At 49.3% G+C, this 16,273-nt stretch overlaps 1 protein-coding gene across 1 annotated transcript in view; it reads right to left on the bottom strand.

Annotated features, from left to right (window-relative positions):
* Window positions 1-15,656, bottom strand: part of ZC3H4 (zinc finger CCCH-type containing 4) — a 38,807-nt gene extending 23,151 nt beyond the window's left edge. The window contains exons 1-3 of the mRNA XM_072966791.1: window positions 15,213-15,656; window positions 14,927-15,092; window positions 199-418 (exon numbers count right to left, since the gene is read on the bottom strand). Of these exons, the coding sequence (XP_072822892.1) occupies window positions 199-418; window positions 14,927-15,087 (381 nt within the window). The 5' untranslated portion in view covers window positions 15,088-15,092; window positions 15,213-15,656. The remainder of the gene's footprint in view (window positions 1-198; window positions 419-14,926; window positions 15,093-15,212) is intronic.
* Window positions 15,657-16,273: the final 617 nt, after the last annotated feature.

Here is a 16,273-nt window from a genome sequence, read left to right as displayed (position 1 = left end):
GTGAACCACCTCACCTAGGGGCATTCATAGGCAATGGAGCATGAGCTACTGAGCTTTTAGAAAAGGTCTTTATCCAATTCAGGGGAAAGGAAAAACAACAGTTAAGATTAATTAAAGAGTGCCCTCGGGCCTGACAAGCTCAGCTCAGCCCCGGGGCGCTCGGCCAGCAGCAGGCCCAGCCAGCCCTCCGGGACCTACTTTGTGCTTGGATTTCCGCCTCTTCTTGGACCTCCTCTTCTCCTTCTCCCGCTCTTTCTTCCGCTTCCGCTTCAGCCTCCGGTGAGACTTCTCCTCATCAGAATCGCTGTGGTGCTTCTCCCCCTTCTCCTTCCGGCTCCTCTCCGGGCCTCCAGAGGTGTCCTGGGTCTCCTCGGCCCCATCATCTTCCAGTTCACCTTCCTCCAACTCACCATCTTCCCTGCAAACCAACCCCAAAGCCGACGTGAACACGGGGTCTGAGAGGAAATCAGCAAGGGCTCTGGGCTGGCCAAGGCCATCAGGAACACGCGCCTCAAGCTGAGGGCGAGAGGCCTGGGGGACACGGGGGTGGGTGAGGGCACCGTGGACTAAAGGTACTACCACTGGTGAACAGGCTCCGGTCCCCAGGTTTCCAGGTCTGACCCACCGTCAGCTCCACGGCTCTGGGCCAGAGGCGTGGGGAGAGTTGAGCAGGTACACAAAGGGGAAGGGTGCCAGGCCCCAGACTCCTCCTGGGGTCCCCACATGATGGCTGTCAGAGCACCTGCAGAAAGGGTCACCCCCTACCTGCTGCTGACCCCCCGTTTCCCACCTGACTCGCCTCACTTCCGGGTATCCCTCCTGGCTCCCCATCCTGTAAATTTCCAGACTCTGTCAACTCCCACACATGTCACCTCAATCTCTAGTACTTTGAAAAGTAAAAGCATTCTCCAAACCTCAGAGGTGCTGCCAACAGGACATCCTGAGCATCTGAATATCTATAGGGTGGCGTGGGGTGGGGGTGAGGGGATAAATAGGGTTAAAAAGGAACAGCTAGAAAAAGAATCCAGTTCTTAAGCCAAACCCACAGACACAGTTCTCACAAGTACAGGAGTTGGTTTAAAAAAAATAAATGTTAAAAAAAAATTTAAAGCTCCCAAAGTTGCTCATGCATGACCACGTTAAAGTACGTGTGACAACATAAAAACTTCCTTCTCAATTAACTAAGACCCACAAGGAGAATGCAGCCAAGAGAGAGTCACATAATGAACCCACAACCTAAAAGGCTAACTACAAAGAGAATTTATCTAGGCAGAAAAGGCCCCAGATGTTCAGATGGGACCAGGTCAGCGTGGGAACAAGCTCATCGGGCGAGCCCGGCCCCGGAGCCCCGAAGGTCCTAACAGACTCTGTGGAGAAGCAACAATCTGACAGCCTCTCTGAGGACCCTTCACAGCCCTTTCAACTCGCATCCCTCCCTCTGTGCGCCTACATGCTGCTTCCCAACCATCAAGGAGACCTTTCTATTAATTCTCATTTGCAATTCAAAGGGGTCGGAGCAGCTTAAAACCCAAGTGGTCCAGCCCCATGGTGACCCCAGCAGAGGTCAAGGGCAGCTCTCAAACACAGAATGCAGGACCAAAAACTCCTGAGGTTTCAAAGGAAACAAGACAGAGAGGTGATCAACAAGTGCCTTGTAAACCGCTGGGTTGTCCTGGGCCAGACCTGCAGGAAGTCAGCTCTGGAGAAGGCAGCATTCCTGACCAGTGAGGCACCTTCTGGCTTGGGTGCGGCCCGCAGAAGGAGCAAAGCTCCTAAGGGAGGAGGCAACTCTGATGGAATGGCCTCACCCACAGTAAAAGCACCACCTAACTGGGGAAACTGGTTTTGGTGAGCTGGCCCAGCTCAGGGAAAAGGGGTTATTGTGTGGCATGGCAAACTTCTGCAGCTGCCTGGGGTTCTGCATGACACTGGGAGAGTGGTTCCCGGAGCAAATGTGAAGTGTGTCCCTGATGGGAAACTGGGTGGGCCAGGTCACCACACCTCAGGAGAAAAACAAGGAGACAGACAAACTAGATAGACAGACGTTATGGAGCTGGAGAAGGCCCACAGACAGACTAGAGAGGGAGGGGCCGGTATTTTGTGAAGAAAAGCCAAAAAAAAAAAAAAAGCATCACTCTCCACACTTCAGTCTGGAAAGGAAAAAGCTGAGAAGGATAGGGTGTACAATCCTCAGAGTCAGAGCAGGGATGGAGGGAAGACAGGAACTTGCCTGGGGGCCCAGAAGCCTGTATGAAAGAGAATAAAGCCCAAGACTAAGAGCGAAAGACCCTCCTGGGACCAGGAGAGGCCTGTCAGAGTGGGAAGGAACAGCAGACACCATCAACGCTTTCATTCTCAAACAGGAGGAACTTAAAGGGAGAGTAGGTGAAGGGACTGCTGAGGTCAGACAGACGGGGCAACGCGGAAAAAGCCAGAACTGGCTCTCAGCTCACTGTTCTTCCTCGATTGGTGAGGACGGAAAGGGGAGGGGGGAGCCCATTCATTGACTGCCTACTTGATGCCACAAATATTTCTGAGCATCTCCCCTGTACCAGTCCTTGAGCATCTCCTGTTCTGCACTGTCCTTGTAGGAAAGGTACAAATGACAAGAAACCTAGTCCACAAGGCAGCTTCTATGATATGTGACCAGGGCAGCCAAGCCAGAGCAGGCTGGCATTCCCAGACACTCCCTCCCCCTGACCCACAGTGAGGACAGAGGGCACGGGCAGCCAGGGTCTTGCCCAGGGCTGAGGCCTGCATCCCTGTCCTGCTGCCACACATCTAACACCCGGGGATAGGGGACAAAAGATTGTTCAAGCAACTCTGAGAGCTTTAACCATCATCAAGAATGAAGCCAGAAGAATGCCTTTTCATTCCCAAGGATTTATCCCAGGCAGGGAGTACAGCATTCAAATCCACCCCACAAAGACTTCTAGCCAAAGAGGGATTCTCTGCGTTATCTATACAAATAGCCCCAAGCAGATACAGAGAATCTACAACTTTTACAAATTAGATAGTAAATACTTAAAAGCTTTGTTTCCCTAGACTTGGGAGAAGCTTGAAAAATAAATAGGATGAAAAACCCCTGGTGATTTCCAGAGGGGAACAGGATATTAGAGAGGACACTAGGGTGGTGACACTCGACTGCTCACTGTGCCTTCGCAGTGCCATCTGGTCATGCCACACTCTCCAACTCTTCAGAGCCCTGGGCTCACCTCTGGTCACCTGAGGACAGTGCCCCCGGATAACACTGGAGACTCCCAGTTAAATGTCCTGCATGAATACAGGGTCTATTTTCTTCAGATTCCATTTAACAGAAAAAGAAAGAAAGAAAATCAAATCAACTGAGATGGAGGCAAAAATCCCATGGGCCGCTGACAGGACAGCACAAAGGCTGCCTCCACAAAACAGCAACCAGGTCTAAGTGGTGCCACTTAACAGACTGCCAGCAAAATCCATGTCAGAGTGGGATTAAATACCGAGGGAGCACGCTTAATAGACTGTGACATAATCCCCCAAGAAAAGTGGGGGGAGCCCCACTGTGCTAATCATTTCAATCTAGACGTGCCAAACCCTCTTGAGACGAGCATGGAGGAGAAAGCACGGGCCTGGGCAGAGACTCGGACGGGGCCAGCCTGCCAGAGCCATCAGGGACTGGAGACCAACCACGCTGGGAGACCAACCTGGAACTGGTGCCTGAGAGGAAATGGGAAGAAGCCAATGCCTTGTGCCTCCTGGACTAAGAATCAGGGCATTTAAGTTTCCATTTGCAGAGTTAACATCAGCTCTTATTCTTGGGTCAAAGAAGGGACCTGGGGGTCCATTCTAAGGGATGCCTACTAGGCCAACTCCACAGGGCACAGAAGTGTGTCAGGTTCATCACATACCATGGGCTTAACAAAAACAGTACTGGAGAGAAACCTCATTTTTCAAAGTAGGCCGGCCCCACCCACCAGTCTGCAGGTTTGGGCATCCTGCTGCTTTCTGTGGCCCAAGTAACCCAACTGGTTCAGCATCTTCCCTGGCATGTACTCTTGGCATGGGATCTGAGCCTTGGTTTTCTCATCTGTAGAATGGGATAAGTGTAGTACCTACTGCAAGAGGTTGTGAGGCTAAACGAGGTAGCATGGATAAAGCCCCTGACATGGGGGGCAGGCACAAAGTAAGTACCAGACAAAAAGGAGCTACTGATATTAAGAACCAGCTAACATGAGCACACCTCTACACGGGTGGTCCTAAACCAGCTAGAATGCTTATCGGGAAGCATTCTCTCTATAGAGAAAGAAGTTATTACAGCCAACTCCCCTCGGGGGGCCACTGCTAACTGCTGGCCAACGAGTTCCCACTTCTCCTGGCCTGTCTGTGCGTGCACCATCCTCTCCCAATAAATCCTGCTGTCGAAACTGACAAGTTAACATCCCTCCTTCCTCAGCTCTCATCTAGGTGGTACCAGAAGGTAACCAAGTGGCTGACCAGGAGGAAAAGGCACTGGGAGAGCTGAGTCCCAGGAAAAAGGGACAAAGGTCCCTTATAAAAATGCAGTCAAACAACATGGAAATTCTCTAGGCAAGAGAGTTGGATGGAAGCTGAAAGAGGTCTGAGTTTGTGGATCTACCTGGGTTACAAAAGGGGAAAAAAACCAAAACAACAAAAAAGGTGAAAGCCCACGGGAGCAGTGGCTATTACCTGAAGATCATGAGAGCCCTTGACAAGAGGCAGCTAGGTTAATGTGAAGGTCAGGGTTATGGTCATTAACTGCCCAAACTCTCAGCAAATTGCCTGGGTAGGCTCTGAATGACCCATTAACTAGAGACAAAATTACAAGTATTACAGGGAGGCTCCGCCTCTTCAAATGTTTAACGACAGGCCTAAATGCAGAAGTCCAGGATCCCCAAGTCCGGACCCTGCGGGACAGCTGTTTACTGGGAGCGAAGGCATGGAGCCTTTCCTTTACAAAACTGGCTCAGGGCTCATGCCTGAGGAAGGCCCCCGAGACCTTCCCTCAATTTGGAACGTGGTGAAGCAGCCGCGGGGGGGGACCTCACTGAGGGATTTTCAGAGGCAGGAAATTCTCGAAATAAACTTCTGGGTCTTGCACATGTTTTTCAGTGTCCTTACTACCAACTACAAATCAAGAGCAAGGGTGCACCGTGTCTCCCTCTCCCTTAACATTCTCAGGTATGGTCATAACTGGCTCTGTGACATCACAACATCTCAGTGGTAACGTGCCCACATCACAGACACCACCCAAGCTGCCAGCACAAACCAGCCACAGGCGAAGAGAAGCCTGAGTCACACTATGAAACCCTCACTTAACGTAAGCCAGACAGCCTGTCCAGTGCCAGGACCGGGTATGAAGTCAATGTGGGGGAAACTGGAGAAATCTGAACCCAGACTGGGTATTTGAGATGCTAAGTAATTACTGTTAATTCTGTTAGGCATGATTATAGTCTTGTGGTTATGTTAAAAAAAATTAAGTTGAAGATTCCTAATGAAGAATGATGGGTAAAACAAGGTGAGATCTGGGATACACTTTAAAGTACAAAAGGGAGGAGGACGTTGTGAGAGGAACCAAAACTGGCAAAATGTGTGTAACCTGAAACTGGTGATGAGTAGATGGCAGTCTATGATATTCTTTTCACTTAAATATGTTAGCAAACTTCCGTAACAAAAAGTTAAAAAAGAAAAAGGAGGCCCAAGTAGGGACGACCTCTAAGTGAGGAGATGTTGTCAAGGTCCTCAAAAAGTTAATTTCCCCAGCAAAGAGCTAGAGTCCAAGGTGAGGGCCTCCACCAGCCCTCACCAAACCCTCACCTCTCTGCTCAACTACAAAACCTGCCTGGGTACCCCAGGGTCTTATAAAGTACGAGAGCAATAGGAAATAGTCACTCCTAATGTTCTGTGGCAGCAACGTCTACGCCAGGCACCACTCTTCTAAGCTCTCCATTTCCGCTCCTCTGTCACTGAAACACATTTAACAAACTTATACAGTAGAGATTCATTAGAACCCCCATTGTACAGACTAGCAAACTGAGGCTGAGATGGGAAAAAATCTGCCCACAGGGTCACAGCAGGAAGCAGCAGAACTGGAACATGAGTCCAGGACTGACTCTAGGCCCAGCTCTTAACCTCAGGCCCAGTAGAAATTATCTGAGGAAGAACAATTTAGTAAGCAGACGAACTGCCAATACAACTCTCATCATGAAATTTATACTTGAGTTAGAAAAAATAAGACATAGGTACAGAAAATAGATTCAATCAAACAGTATCACAAGAAGTGCCAAAGTGAGATACTAAAACATTGGGCAAGTTCCTTAAACATGTGAAGTGAAGGCAGTAATGGAACCTCTAGGATGGATATATTCTTGTGAGAATTCCCTGAGACCATGTAAATCAAGTGTTCAAGCGTCAACCTGGCCTACAATGCTTAGGACTAAAAACTATCAACATCCAAAGAAGCCAATCTGCTCCTTTCAACATCAAATGAATGGAATTGGGACATTCAGAAGTATGACCAAAGGTATTTGGATAGTTTAGGGAACAAAGCATGCCCTGAAAGGGCCAAGGAATCCTAGCCAAAAAAAGAAGAAGAAAAAAAAAAGGACTTATCCCAAGATGGACAGAAAGCAACGTTGAGTCCAAGGGAAGAAAATTCCAAAGTCCTCTAACACTGCAAGGAATGCTTCACCCCCAAGTGTGTAGCATCCACGCTGGGGTTTGTCCAAGCACACGAACCTCTTACGCCAAGCATTTCTGCAGAGCTTAAAACAAGGGGACCAAGAAAAAACCCAGCCTGCTAGAGGACTCAGTCAAAAGTGTCCTTTCCTTTGCTCAAACAGCTGCTTCTTCCACTCCCCCTCATTCTGAAAAGAACTTGTGTTCTTGACAAAGTATCTCTCTGATCCAAGCTTTTCCTGTCAGATGAGCCTCTGAAATTCGCTTCTCAGCAACAAAGTTTCTTAACCACCTTCTCAAGCCAACCTATGCTTCGGATTGCTTAAAGCTGGAAAGATGCTGGTTCTCATCCAAAGAGGGATGAGTTCTGTTATTCCAGAAAGGGAAATCTGACCAGGAAACTTGGGAACTAGGACTTCTTGTTTATAAATTTTTTTCAGAAGAATCAATTTGGTTCCATTTAACCAAGACAAAGTATTAATACTTTCCTCTTAAAAGAGGCCTGGCCTAGGACACAAAGATTTCTTGTTCCTATACCACTAAAGAATTTGACAATTGCAACTATTACAAATATAACTATTTGTTAACTTCCAGTCAACTGTGGCCCCTTGGAGGGCAGAGAAGACAAAGGCTGGCAGTCATTCCTGAGTTTCCAAGGGCCTAGCACAGGGCCAGGTACAGACTAGGTGGGTGCGTGGGGATGTCCCACACAGACATGGCAGCAACCTCAGCTACACCCTCTGTCAACTTCATCAACACAGACATTGGACCACTTCCCGGGCAGCCACATGGATCACTTAAACCCTAATAAGGTCACTAAGGGGTTGTCTTTAGTCGCAAACTCCACTGACCGAGTGTTTATCAAGGGCTTCCTGATAGGCCAGAGAGTAAATGACAAGAGCCCCTCTGTGACTGGCGCATCAGCCGAGCAGATGAAAGTGGCTGCTAGTCGGCCACCTCAGGGACACAGCCCCCAGGGATGCAGCCAGCCTCCGCTGCTGAAAGGCTGCACTTCTCAGGACTGCCCTGGGGCCCTGAGCAATGGCAGGGCCTGGAATTCCAAGGAAACCTAAGCCCTGGTGTCTGTTAGGAAAATGAGGAGGGCAATAATCCAAGCCACCTGCAGTGGACATTTAGCCAAGTGACACTCGCGTCTGGGCCCAGATCCCTTGGGCTGGGCTATAGCAGGGATGTGTTAGCTACCATCCATTTCTACACTGGGCTTCAAGAGGTCTCTCGTTACTTCTAATGAATGAAAATCCCTTCAATTTAAAGGTTCAAAAGCCTGGGCTGGGGCGTCTACATTCCATTCGAAGGAGTGGGACACAGGGATGGCAACGCCTCAGCAAGGCATGGAGGGAAAGCAGCACACCCCTACTCTCTCTAACAGCAGCTTTAAAGCTCCGCACTCTTTCCCACCTCAACAAAAATAATGACGGTGGTTTCTGTGCAGTCACTCCAGGCACTAAGCACATCATACCAGCGCAGAAGCCAGAAAACTTTAAGGGCAAAAGAGTAAAAATGTCAGGTTTTGTAGGCCATACAATCTCTGTCCCAACTACTCAACTCTGCTGTTTAGCACAAAAGCAGCCACAGACCATACAAACGAATGAATGTTCCAATAAACCTTGACTTACAAAGAGGAGTTGGGTGGGCTGGCTTTGGTCTAAGAGCCAGTTTGCCATTCCCTGTCCTGCTGTGACTTTCAAATTTTGATCCTGACTTACATCTCCTCCACATTTCTCTCAAACAAACCATCCCAAAGCCGCGTTTAACCTCTGTGGTTCTCTGCTTTTTCTATCTTCTTCCATTTCTTGGTTTTTCAAATGCAGGAGACAAATCAATAAACGGACTTCATATCCCACTAATGCCTGTGTGCTGCAGTTAAAAAAAATGTTATACCAGATCCAGGACAGCAGACGGGTACAGAGCTCAGGTCTGGGTACAGGCTGCCTGGGTTCTAACTGCCTCTGTGACCTTGGACAAGGGTCTCTACCTCCGTTTCGGTTTCTCAGCGGAGGGCTGAGGTGAGCTAAGGCACGAGAAGCAAGGCCTCCCAGCAGGCAACCTTTGACCTTCACATGATGGTTCCCAAGAGGTACTGTCACACCTTTGGGAAGGCCAGGAGACTGACTCAGGAGCTGGATAACTTACAAGTCACATCCAGTCTGCCTGACTCCCACAGCTGTGGCCACCCACCACTCCCCACCATCTCTCTCCCATAATAAGGCCAGTCCAGTGTGAAAGGGAACAGGCAGTATCCGGGCTGTATTAAGCTTTACAGGTCTGGAATTTTGAGTTTCTGGGACCACTTGACAGGGACAAGTGGGACAAGGGAACCAGCTTGGAACTCAGGGAGCTTTTGAGTCCAGGTTTCTCTGACGGATCTGCCTGTGATCGAGCCACTTAGCCTAACCTTACAACTCATTTTAAGGTAACCACCTTGCAGCTGGGTATCAGGAGCTGCAGTGGCAGCCCCTTTCTGTGCCCAGAAGTTGCAGAAGGTATGGCAGACGTGGGGAGGTAACATGAGGCCTGGTAAAGGGCGGTAGCAACCTTTGCCCAACTCTAAATAAAGTCTCGAGGAGAGAAGGGCTCCTTGAACACTCCAACAACTTTTCTGCTCCAAGAAAAACACGGGACAAGCCTGGCTGCTGAATGAACAAAACCTTAACTGACTCAGCCAAATCACGGTGAAGGGGTGGGAAAATATAAGAACTGGGACAGACCTTGCTCATTTCTCTCAGAGACTCTGGTGAGGGTGAAGGACTTGCTTAAGCCGACGTGACCAGTTAGCAGTGGGTGAGATGCTAAAGTCCGGGTTTCTGAGCTCTCAGGAGGCCTACCAAGACTGCAGCCCTGACCCAGATCCTAACTGCAAAAGATCCCCTGGGGAAGGTAGCTAGCCTGAGCTCAAGACAGTACGCCTATTCTAGCATCTTCTAATAAGGACAATGAGCAGGCAAGAAATGACTTAAGATGGCTTCCCCTTAGTTTCAACCCCAGTTGGCCCCTTGCAATTAAATAAACTGACCAGAAACTTAAGAGGTGAAAGATAAACAGACTTCCTTCAAAAACACAGATGTTATTCTTGCTTCTGCTTACACACCAGACTGTAAATTCTATTTAGAATTTTTCTCTAGCAGGACAGCAGGAGGATAAAGAAACCAAGATTCTCTGAATGCCAGGCATTGTGTGGGTGTCCTGCATACGCCCATCTGACTGCACTGACCCAGAGGAGGGCATGATTCTCAGCATCCACTGCATGCTGCAGGGAGGGCCAGGCCTGAACTCAATCTTCTCTGCCTCCCAAGCCCACACTGTTCCTAGCCTGTTGCCACCTCTGATGCTCAAAAAAAGTTACCACCTGCCTTACAAGCAGTGAGCTGCGTCACCAGTTCACATAGATGGGAAATAACAACAACAAAAAAACACACATGAAAAAGATCCTTTAGCCAGAGCAATTTGGCCAGCAAAAGCAAACTATGCTCCAAGCAAATAACCTATATACTGCTAGAAAAATTATTCTAGTAGCAGAATGCAACTCCATCTAAATCAAGAGGCCATGTCTCCAATTTTGTTATCAACTGGTTAAGAGTCAGAAATTTATTTAAAAACTGCCCATGTTAACTGCTACTAAATCATGGCAAAAAACCTTGCATGATATCCGGACTGCATCTTCATGAACTACCAAAAGCAAAAGAGGTCTATGGCAAAGACTAGGCCAATACATTTGGAAGGCCGAATCCTTGAACTCTGGCTCCCCACAAATGATCTCAGTTTTACCTTAACTTATCCAAAGGAACTTCATACGCCAGCCAGCCAGCCAGCCAGCCAGGCAGCTTTTCCACTCTTTCCATTGAGTTTTAACTCTGAAACCAACCTCAAACCATTTATTTTAACAGGATTCCCTCCACCAATGAGACAGCTCCTCTGGGTCTTTGAATCAGCTTATTAAATACCAAGTGCCAGAAATCTCCGAAACCATCCTTTTTTCTCCTGTTGTGTCAGCAGTTATGTTGCCAAGGTACAGGTGAGCGCCTTGCTCGTTTAGAACCTCAGCCACTTCACTTACTATTTGCTCTGAATTATTTTCTTCTAACCTCCCAAACTGGGTCAGAACCAGTTGCTCTGGCACTAGAAAACAGAAGCCCATTGGGACCAAAATTAGGTTCTCTGAAATATAGTTTGACCTGAAGCTACCCACAGAGGCTTGGAAATAGTTTCATTAGCGATTTTCACCACAGAGGTTATTTACTGTAACTGGACCTGGCCTATACGAAGAGATGTTTCTAGAGACCTGATAACCACACAAACGTTAACAGAAGTGAACAACAAATAAGGCAACCCTGAGATCCATTTTTCTCTTCTGAAGGGAGGGAAAAGATTTAAGAGAAAGGAGTGGAGGTGGAGGCATTATTCAACAACAAATTACTGAGCCAGCCCACTATGAAATTGTCTATATTCAACTGGATGGAAACATACAAACTCAGAATCAACCATTCATCTCTAACTTGCCAGCCAACAGCTGGGAAAGCCTGCATTCCTATAGGTGCAAAACAATTTTCCCTAGGGATCAGCCTTCCTGGCTAAAGAAAAACCATAGTAGTGGCTTTCTAAAATAGCTAGCTGTACTTAAAAAAAAATTCTGGCTTCTCAAGAATCAAAAATTCAAAACTTCAGAGCAAATTGAAACCCTATCTGCAAGATAGTGCAGAAGGTGATTAAGAAGGCCCTTTTGGAAAACCACGTTTTTTCCTTTTGAAGAGCAAATTTGAGGGGAGTAAAAAAATAAAGCAGTTTATGATCAGAATAACCATGTTTTCATGGTCATAAGTGATTTTGTTTCTACTGGGAGATTTTTATTTGCTTTCAGATTAAACCTCTCCCTAGAGAATATAAAAGTTTTAAAGATTACAAGTGTATTAGAGCTGCTGTTAAATCAGAGATTCTGAGTGACACCCTTTTTTTTTTTTTTTTTGCAACATCCATTATTTGAATTTTAACTAATACTGGTACATCAGTTTGGCGGGGAAAAGGTAGTACTGTGACATATCAAAAACAAAGACTACTGAAATACAGTTTCACATAATTACTGGGGCTTCTTGGATTTGATGAGATTTCTTTGAGAACAACAAAAAAACAATAAATCCTTGGGTTGATATGCCTGAGCGTCTTTAAATAAATACTTTTAAATTAATGATTACTAAAGTTTTCACTTACAAAAGAAATCCCATTTCCTGACATTTTAAAAGTAAAGTTAAAAAAGCATCCTTCTACAACTTAGTAGCCCTTGACACTTAAAAGGTTCATCTGTTAGCATCCAGTTTCTGCACTTGGCTCCTGGAGGAGGAATTTCACAAAGGATGGGAAATTTCAAGTAAATACAATTCGTTTTCAGCTGACCCTGTGCACTGGATAGTGTGTTCAGTTTGTGCTTCAGACATTTTTTGCAGGATACTGGACTGTGTGGATGGACACTTCTTCCTCCCACAAATGATTTTACATACCCAAGATCACCACGGCAATTAAGTTGTGAACATAGTGAGGAAGAACAAAACAAGTGGCCTACTTAATTGCAGTTTACATGTTTCCTCATCTAAACAGCAGTGAATTTTTTCTGGTAAGAATGGAAAAAAGGAAACAGTATCTTTTGGAGGGGAAGAGGGCTGTGTGGTAAAAAGTTTTCTCTAACATAAAGTATGTCAGGGACCAAAAGTGGGCAAGGGGTAAGATGGAACTTCAACGTGTTTTGTCTTTTAACGGAAGAACTTATGCTTGTAAAACACATCAGAAGTAGTGTTTGGTTTTGCAAGTCATTTTTGTTGCTGTTTTTTCCTTGTATATGTAGGAGAAGGGGGACTGGGGGCTGGGCGTGTAACACGTTTGCATCAACTTTTCATGGTCAGGCATGTGCTTTCGAACAAAGGAACAGTGGAGACAGGGAGAGGAGACGGAAGCTTGACACACTTTACAGATTTGGTGCTTAAACAGTACTTTACAAATGACTTGCTTAATTTAAACGTCCATCACCATTGGAGTAAAATGAGAAAATTGGACCTACTTGAACCACAATCTTTTCTGAGGGGGTGGGGGCAGAAAGAAGAGAACATTAACTTGAATGTAAGTATCATAAACCAAATTCAGTAACTTTGTCTCCTACAAATGGATGTGAAGTATCCACTTTCTTCAAAGGTGAAAGCTGGAGACAAAGTAACAGACTGAAATGGCAGGAGGGCTTGAAAACATATGGGCCTTTTACACAGGTTTTTGTCATGTTACAGTAATACACTTTTTTTTTTGAGAAAACTGTGTACATCAAATTTTAAAAATTAAACATTGAAAAGGATGTGCAAGTCTAAAAGGGTTCAACAGGGTTAGAATCCTGATTTGAACATATAAATTCACTCTCAAGCATCACTTTGGTCTAAAGGCGAGGAAGGCAGGCAGGAAAGGGACAAATAGAGGGAGATAATTGAATTACTCAATAAAAGAGGCTACTTACCATCCCAACCCATTGTAAGACATACACTTCTGACATAAGAGAACTCCTTAGAGGTCGAATAAAGCGTGTAAGCACCTTTGAGTAATGCACCTGCCCCCAAGAGGGGGCCCGGAAACCCAACGTGGGCTTAGCGAACAGACCTTTGCTAATCTGTTTATTTCCTTGAACTGGAGTCAGGCTGCGATGGGCTGCGATTCCCAGGACGATACATTTAATTAGAACAAAACAGAACAAAACAAAAAAAAATTTTTTGTAAAAGCTCACCAAACTGCTGCACTTGTGTCTCTGAATGTGGGTGGCATTTCTTTTAAAAGGCAAAGTATGGTCTGTGAAGGAGAAAGGGAAAAGGGGAGGTGGGAGTGGGGAGAGGGGGCCATGGTGCCTGGCAGGGAAACCCTAGCTAAGACCCCTGTCTAAGGGAGGGTCCTCTGCGATTCCCCAGCCAGGGCTGCGACGGGGCAGCCATCTGTCCAGCGCGTTCTCTTCCCCTCCCTACCCCCACTCCCTCCAAGACTCGCTTTCCTGCCGGCTAAAACCCTCCTACCATTTCCAAATCCAATCTCTAGCCACCGCTTCCCCTGCCCCACCAGGAAACAGTGTGCGAACCCTGCACCCCTAACCTTCTCCTGGAACAGGGGAAACGGGGCCCCAACCTTGCGCCGAAACGCGCCGGGCTGGCCCCTTTATCACCCTCCAGAGAAGGGCATGGGGCGAGCCCGTTTCGCACTTGATTAAGGGGACGGGGCGCTCCCTTTCACCCCCTGCCAAAGCACAAGTAAACCTCGTTTTTCTCCCGGAAGGGATGGCGCCCCTTTTTAGCCCGAAAGAGGAGGGAACCCCACGAGAAAGAGGGGACCAACTTCCTCTCCTCTCCAAGGCAGGGAAACCAAACCTCACCAGCTGCCCCTCCCCAATAAAAACGCATCACCTACCTAGGAAAAGCAGGAGGACCCCTCCCTTGAAGGGGAAAAACACAGGGAACGGTCTTCTCCTCCAAAAGAGGCAGGGGCTTCCAAAGGGGCTAGAGATCCCCGCCCCCACCAATTTTGCCCTCTAGGGAGTAACTAGGAAATAACCTCCCGCCAAAAGTGCGAGAGCCCCCACCGAAAGGACCCATTAGGATGGATAAATGAACGAACCCCCACTTTCTGCCTCCTACGAAAGCTAGGGAACCTCTCCACGTAGAGCAGGGCACACCTCCCCCAGGAGAAAGGATACTGTCGGGGGCTGGGAGACCCCCCAACTCCAAACCCCTAATAGCGGGGCTGTTGCTCGAGATCCACCTCCCCCAAAAGGGTCCGGGAGCCCCTCCCCCATCCCCTTCCCCGAAGCCAGGCGACGGGCAGGCGGGCCCGTGGCTGCCAACTCCGGGCGCAGGGGCAGCCAGGACCCCCGTGGGCCTCCGAAGTACTCCCCCGGCGCCCCCTCCCCAGGGCGGGCGGGTGGGCGCGGGGGGTCCGGGGGGCGCCTCCTCACCTTCCCCTCAGCATGGCGCCCAAAAAAGACAGAGCGAGAGCGAGGGAGAGCGGGCGAGCGCCGCGAGGGGGGGAAACGCATGAGGCCAGGAGAGAAAGCAAGCGAGAAAGAGCGAGCGAGCGAGAGACACCCACCGACCCCGCCCTTCCTCCTCCTCCTCCTCCTCCTCCTCCTCCGTGGCCCGGCCCAACATGGCGGCCGCCCCCCTTCCTCCTCCTCCTCCTCTTCCTCCCCCCGGGGACGCTGCCCCGGCCGGGCCGGGGGCCTGACCTGTCGTCAGGGAGCGGGAGGCGGTGGTGGAGGAGGTGCGGGGTAGCCGGGCAGGCGTCGGGGGAACACGGAGGAGGCGAAGGCGTTGATGGCAGTGGCGGTGATGGCGGCGGCGGCGACTCTGATGGCGGCGGCGGGGGGGTCCCGGGCGCGGCCTCCATAGTTCCTTTGGGGGGGAGGGGATGTTAATGCACGAAAAAGGACTGCTTGGGCGTGGCGGGAGGGGCACACTTCAGCTCTGAGGGCTCCTGATAAGAATGGGTATATTTTTTGGTTTCGGAATCACCTCTGCACCGACCTCCGCGTAGGCCGCGCGGCCTAGGCCTCGGCGGGCCGCTCGCCACCTGCCTTCTCCGCAGCCCGCCCCTGGGGTCACTCGCTCACGGGTACAGGGCCCTCATCGGGGCGAGAGGCCCCAGACACACACACCCCCGGGGGTGGGAGACCCGAGGGACACGGACACTGGTGGGTGGTTCGGTGTAATTAGCGCGGGGCGCGCGCGATGGAGCAAGCGAGGAGGAAGGGGAGAAGAGGAAAGCGAGCGAAGGGGGGATTAAAAAAAAAAGGATTTTAGGGAGCGAGGAAACGGGCCGCGGAGACAGGCCGACTGTCTTGTATGTCTGCCCGCTCTAGGTGCCCCAGCTGCCCGGCCCCCGCCGCAGTCAGAAATTCACACAAAATGGCGGCTGGGCCCGGACTAGCCGAGAGGCTAAGGCGGGAGGAAGGGCGAGGTGGGAGGGGGAACTGGGAGGCGGAGGCGGCGTCACGTGGAGGAGAGCGGGACAGACCCCTCCTCTCCCGAAAGGTGGCGGAAAGAGCCGAAGGGAGAGAGCGAAGCCGAGGGAAGGCGGAAAAAGCCGGAAGGAGCTGAGCGGAAGATCACGAGAGGCGGAAAGAGCCGAAGGTGTCGACCTGGGTGGGGCTAGAGAAAGAGTGGGAAGCCCCGGGGGGCCGAAAATAGACGAAGCCGGTCGGGACTGGGGAACAAAAAAACAAGGGACTGAGGTGATCCGGAAAGAACCGAGGGCGGCGTCGGGCCTGGATGGTAGTAGGCGGAAACAGTCGAATGAGGCCAGGCGGCGGTAATAGGATTTAGACCAAAAAAGCTGAAGTGTAGGGACAGTGAAGCGGTTAATTAAGAGAGTAAAAGGCTTTGAGGAATTCACCAGAGAGCAGGCAGGAAAAACCGAAAATTGCTAGCTTGAGGAAAGGCGGGAAGAGTCAAGAGTTCTAGGTGGGAGAATGGGAGAGAAGGAATTCGGGCTACGGATAGAAAAAATAACCGAAAGCCGGAGGCTGGGTGCCTGGAGTTGTAGATTTCCGGAGGATGAAGCCGAACAGGCCCGG

Source organism: Vicugna pacos, chromosome 9 (genome assembly GCF_048564905.1).
Source record: "Vicugna pacos chromosome 9, VicPac4, whole genome shotgun sequence".
Classification (NCBI taxonomy): domain Eukaryota; kingdom Metazoa; phylum Chordata; class Mammalia; order Artiodactyla; family Camelidae; genus Vicugna; species Vicugna pacos.
The sequence above is the reverse complement of the archived record's forward strand: the minus strand, read 5'-3'. Positions and strand labels throughout refer to the sequence as shown.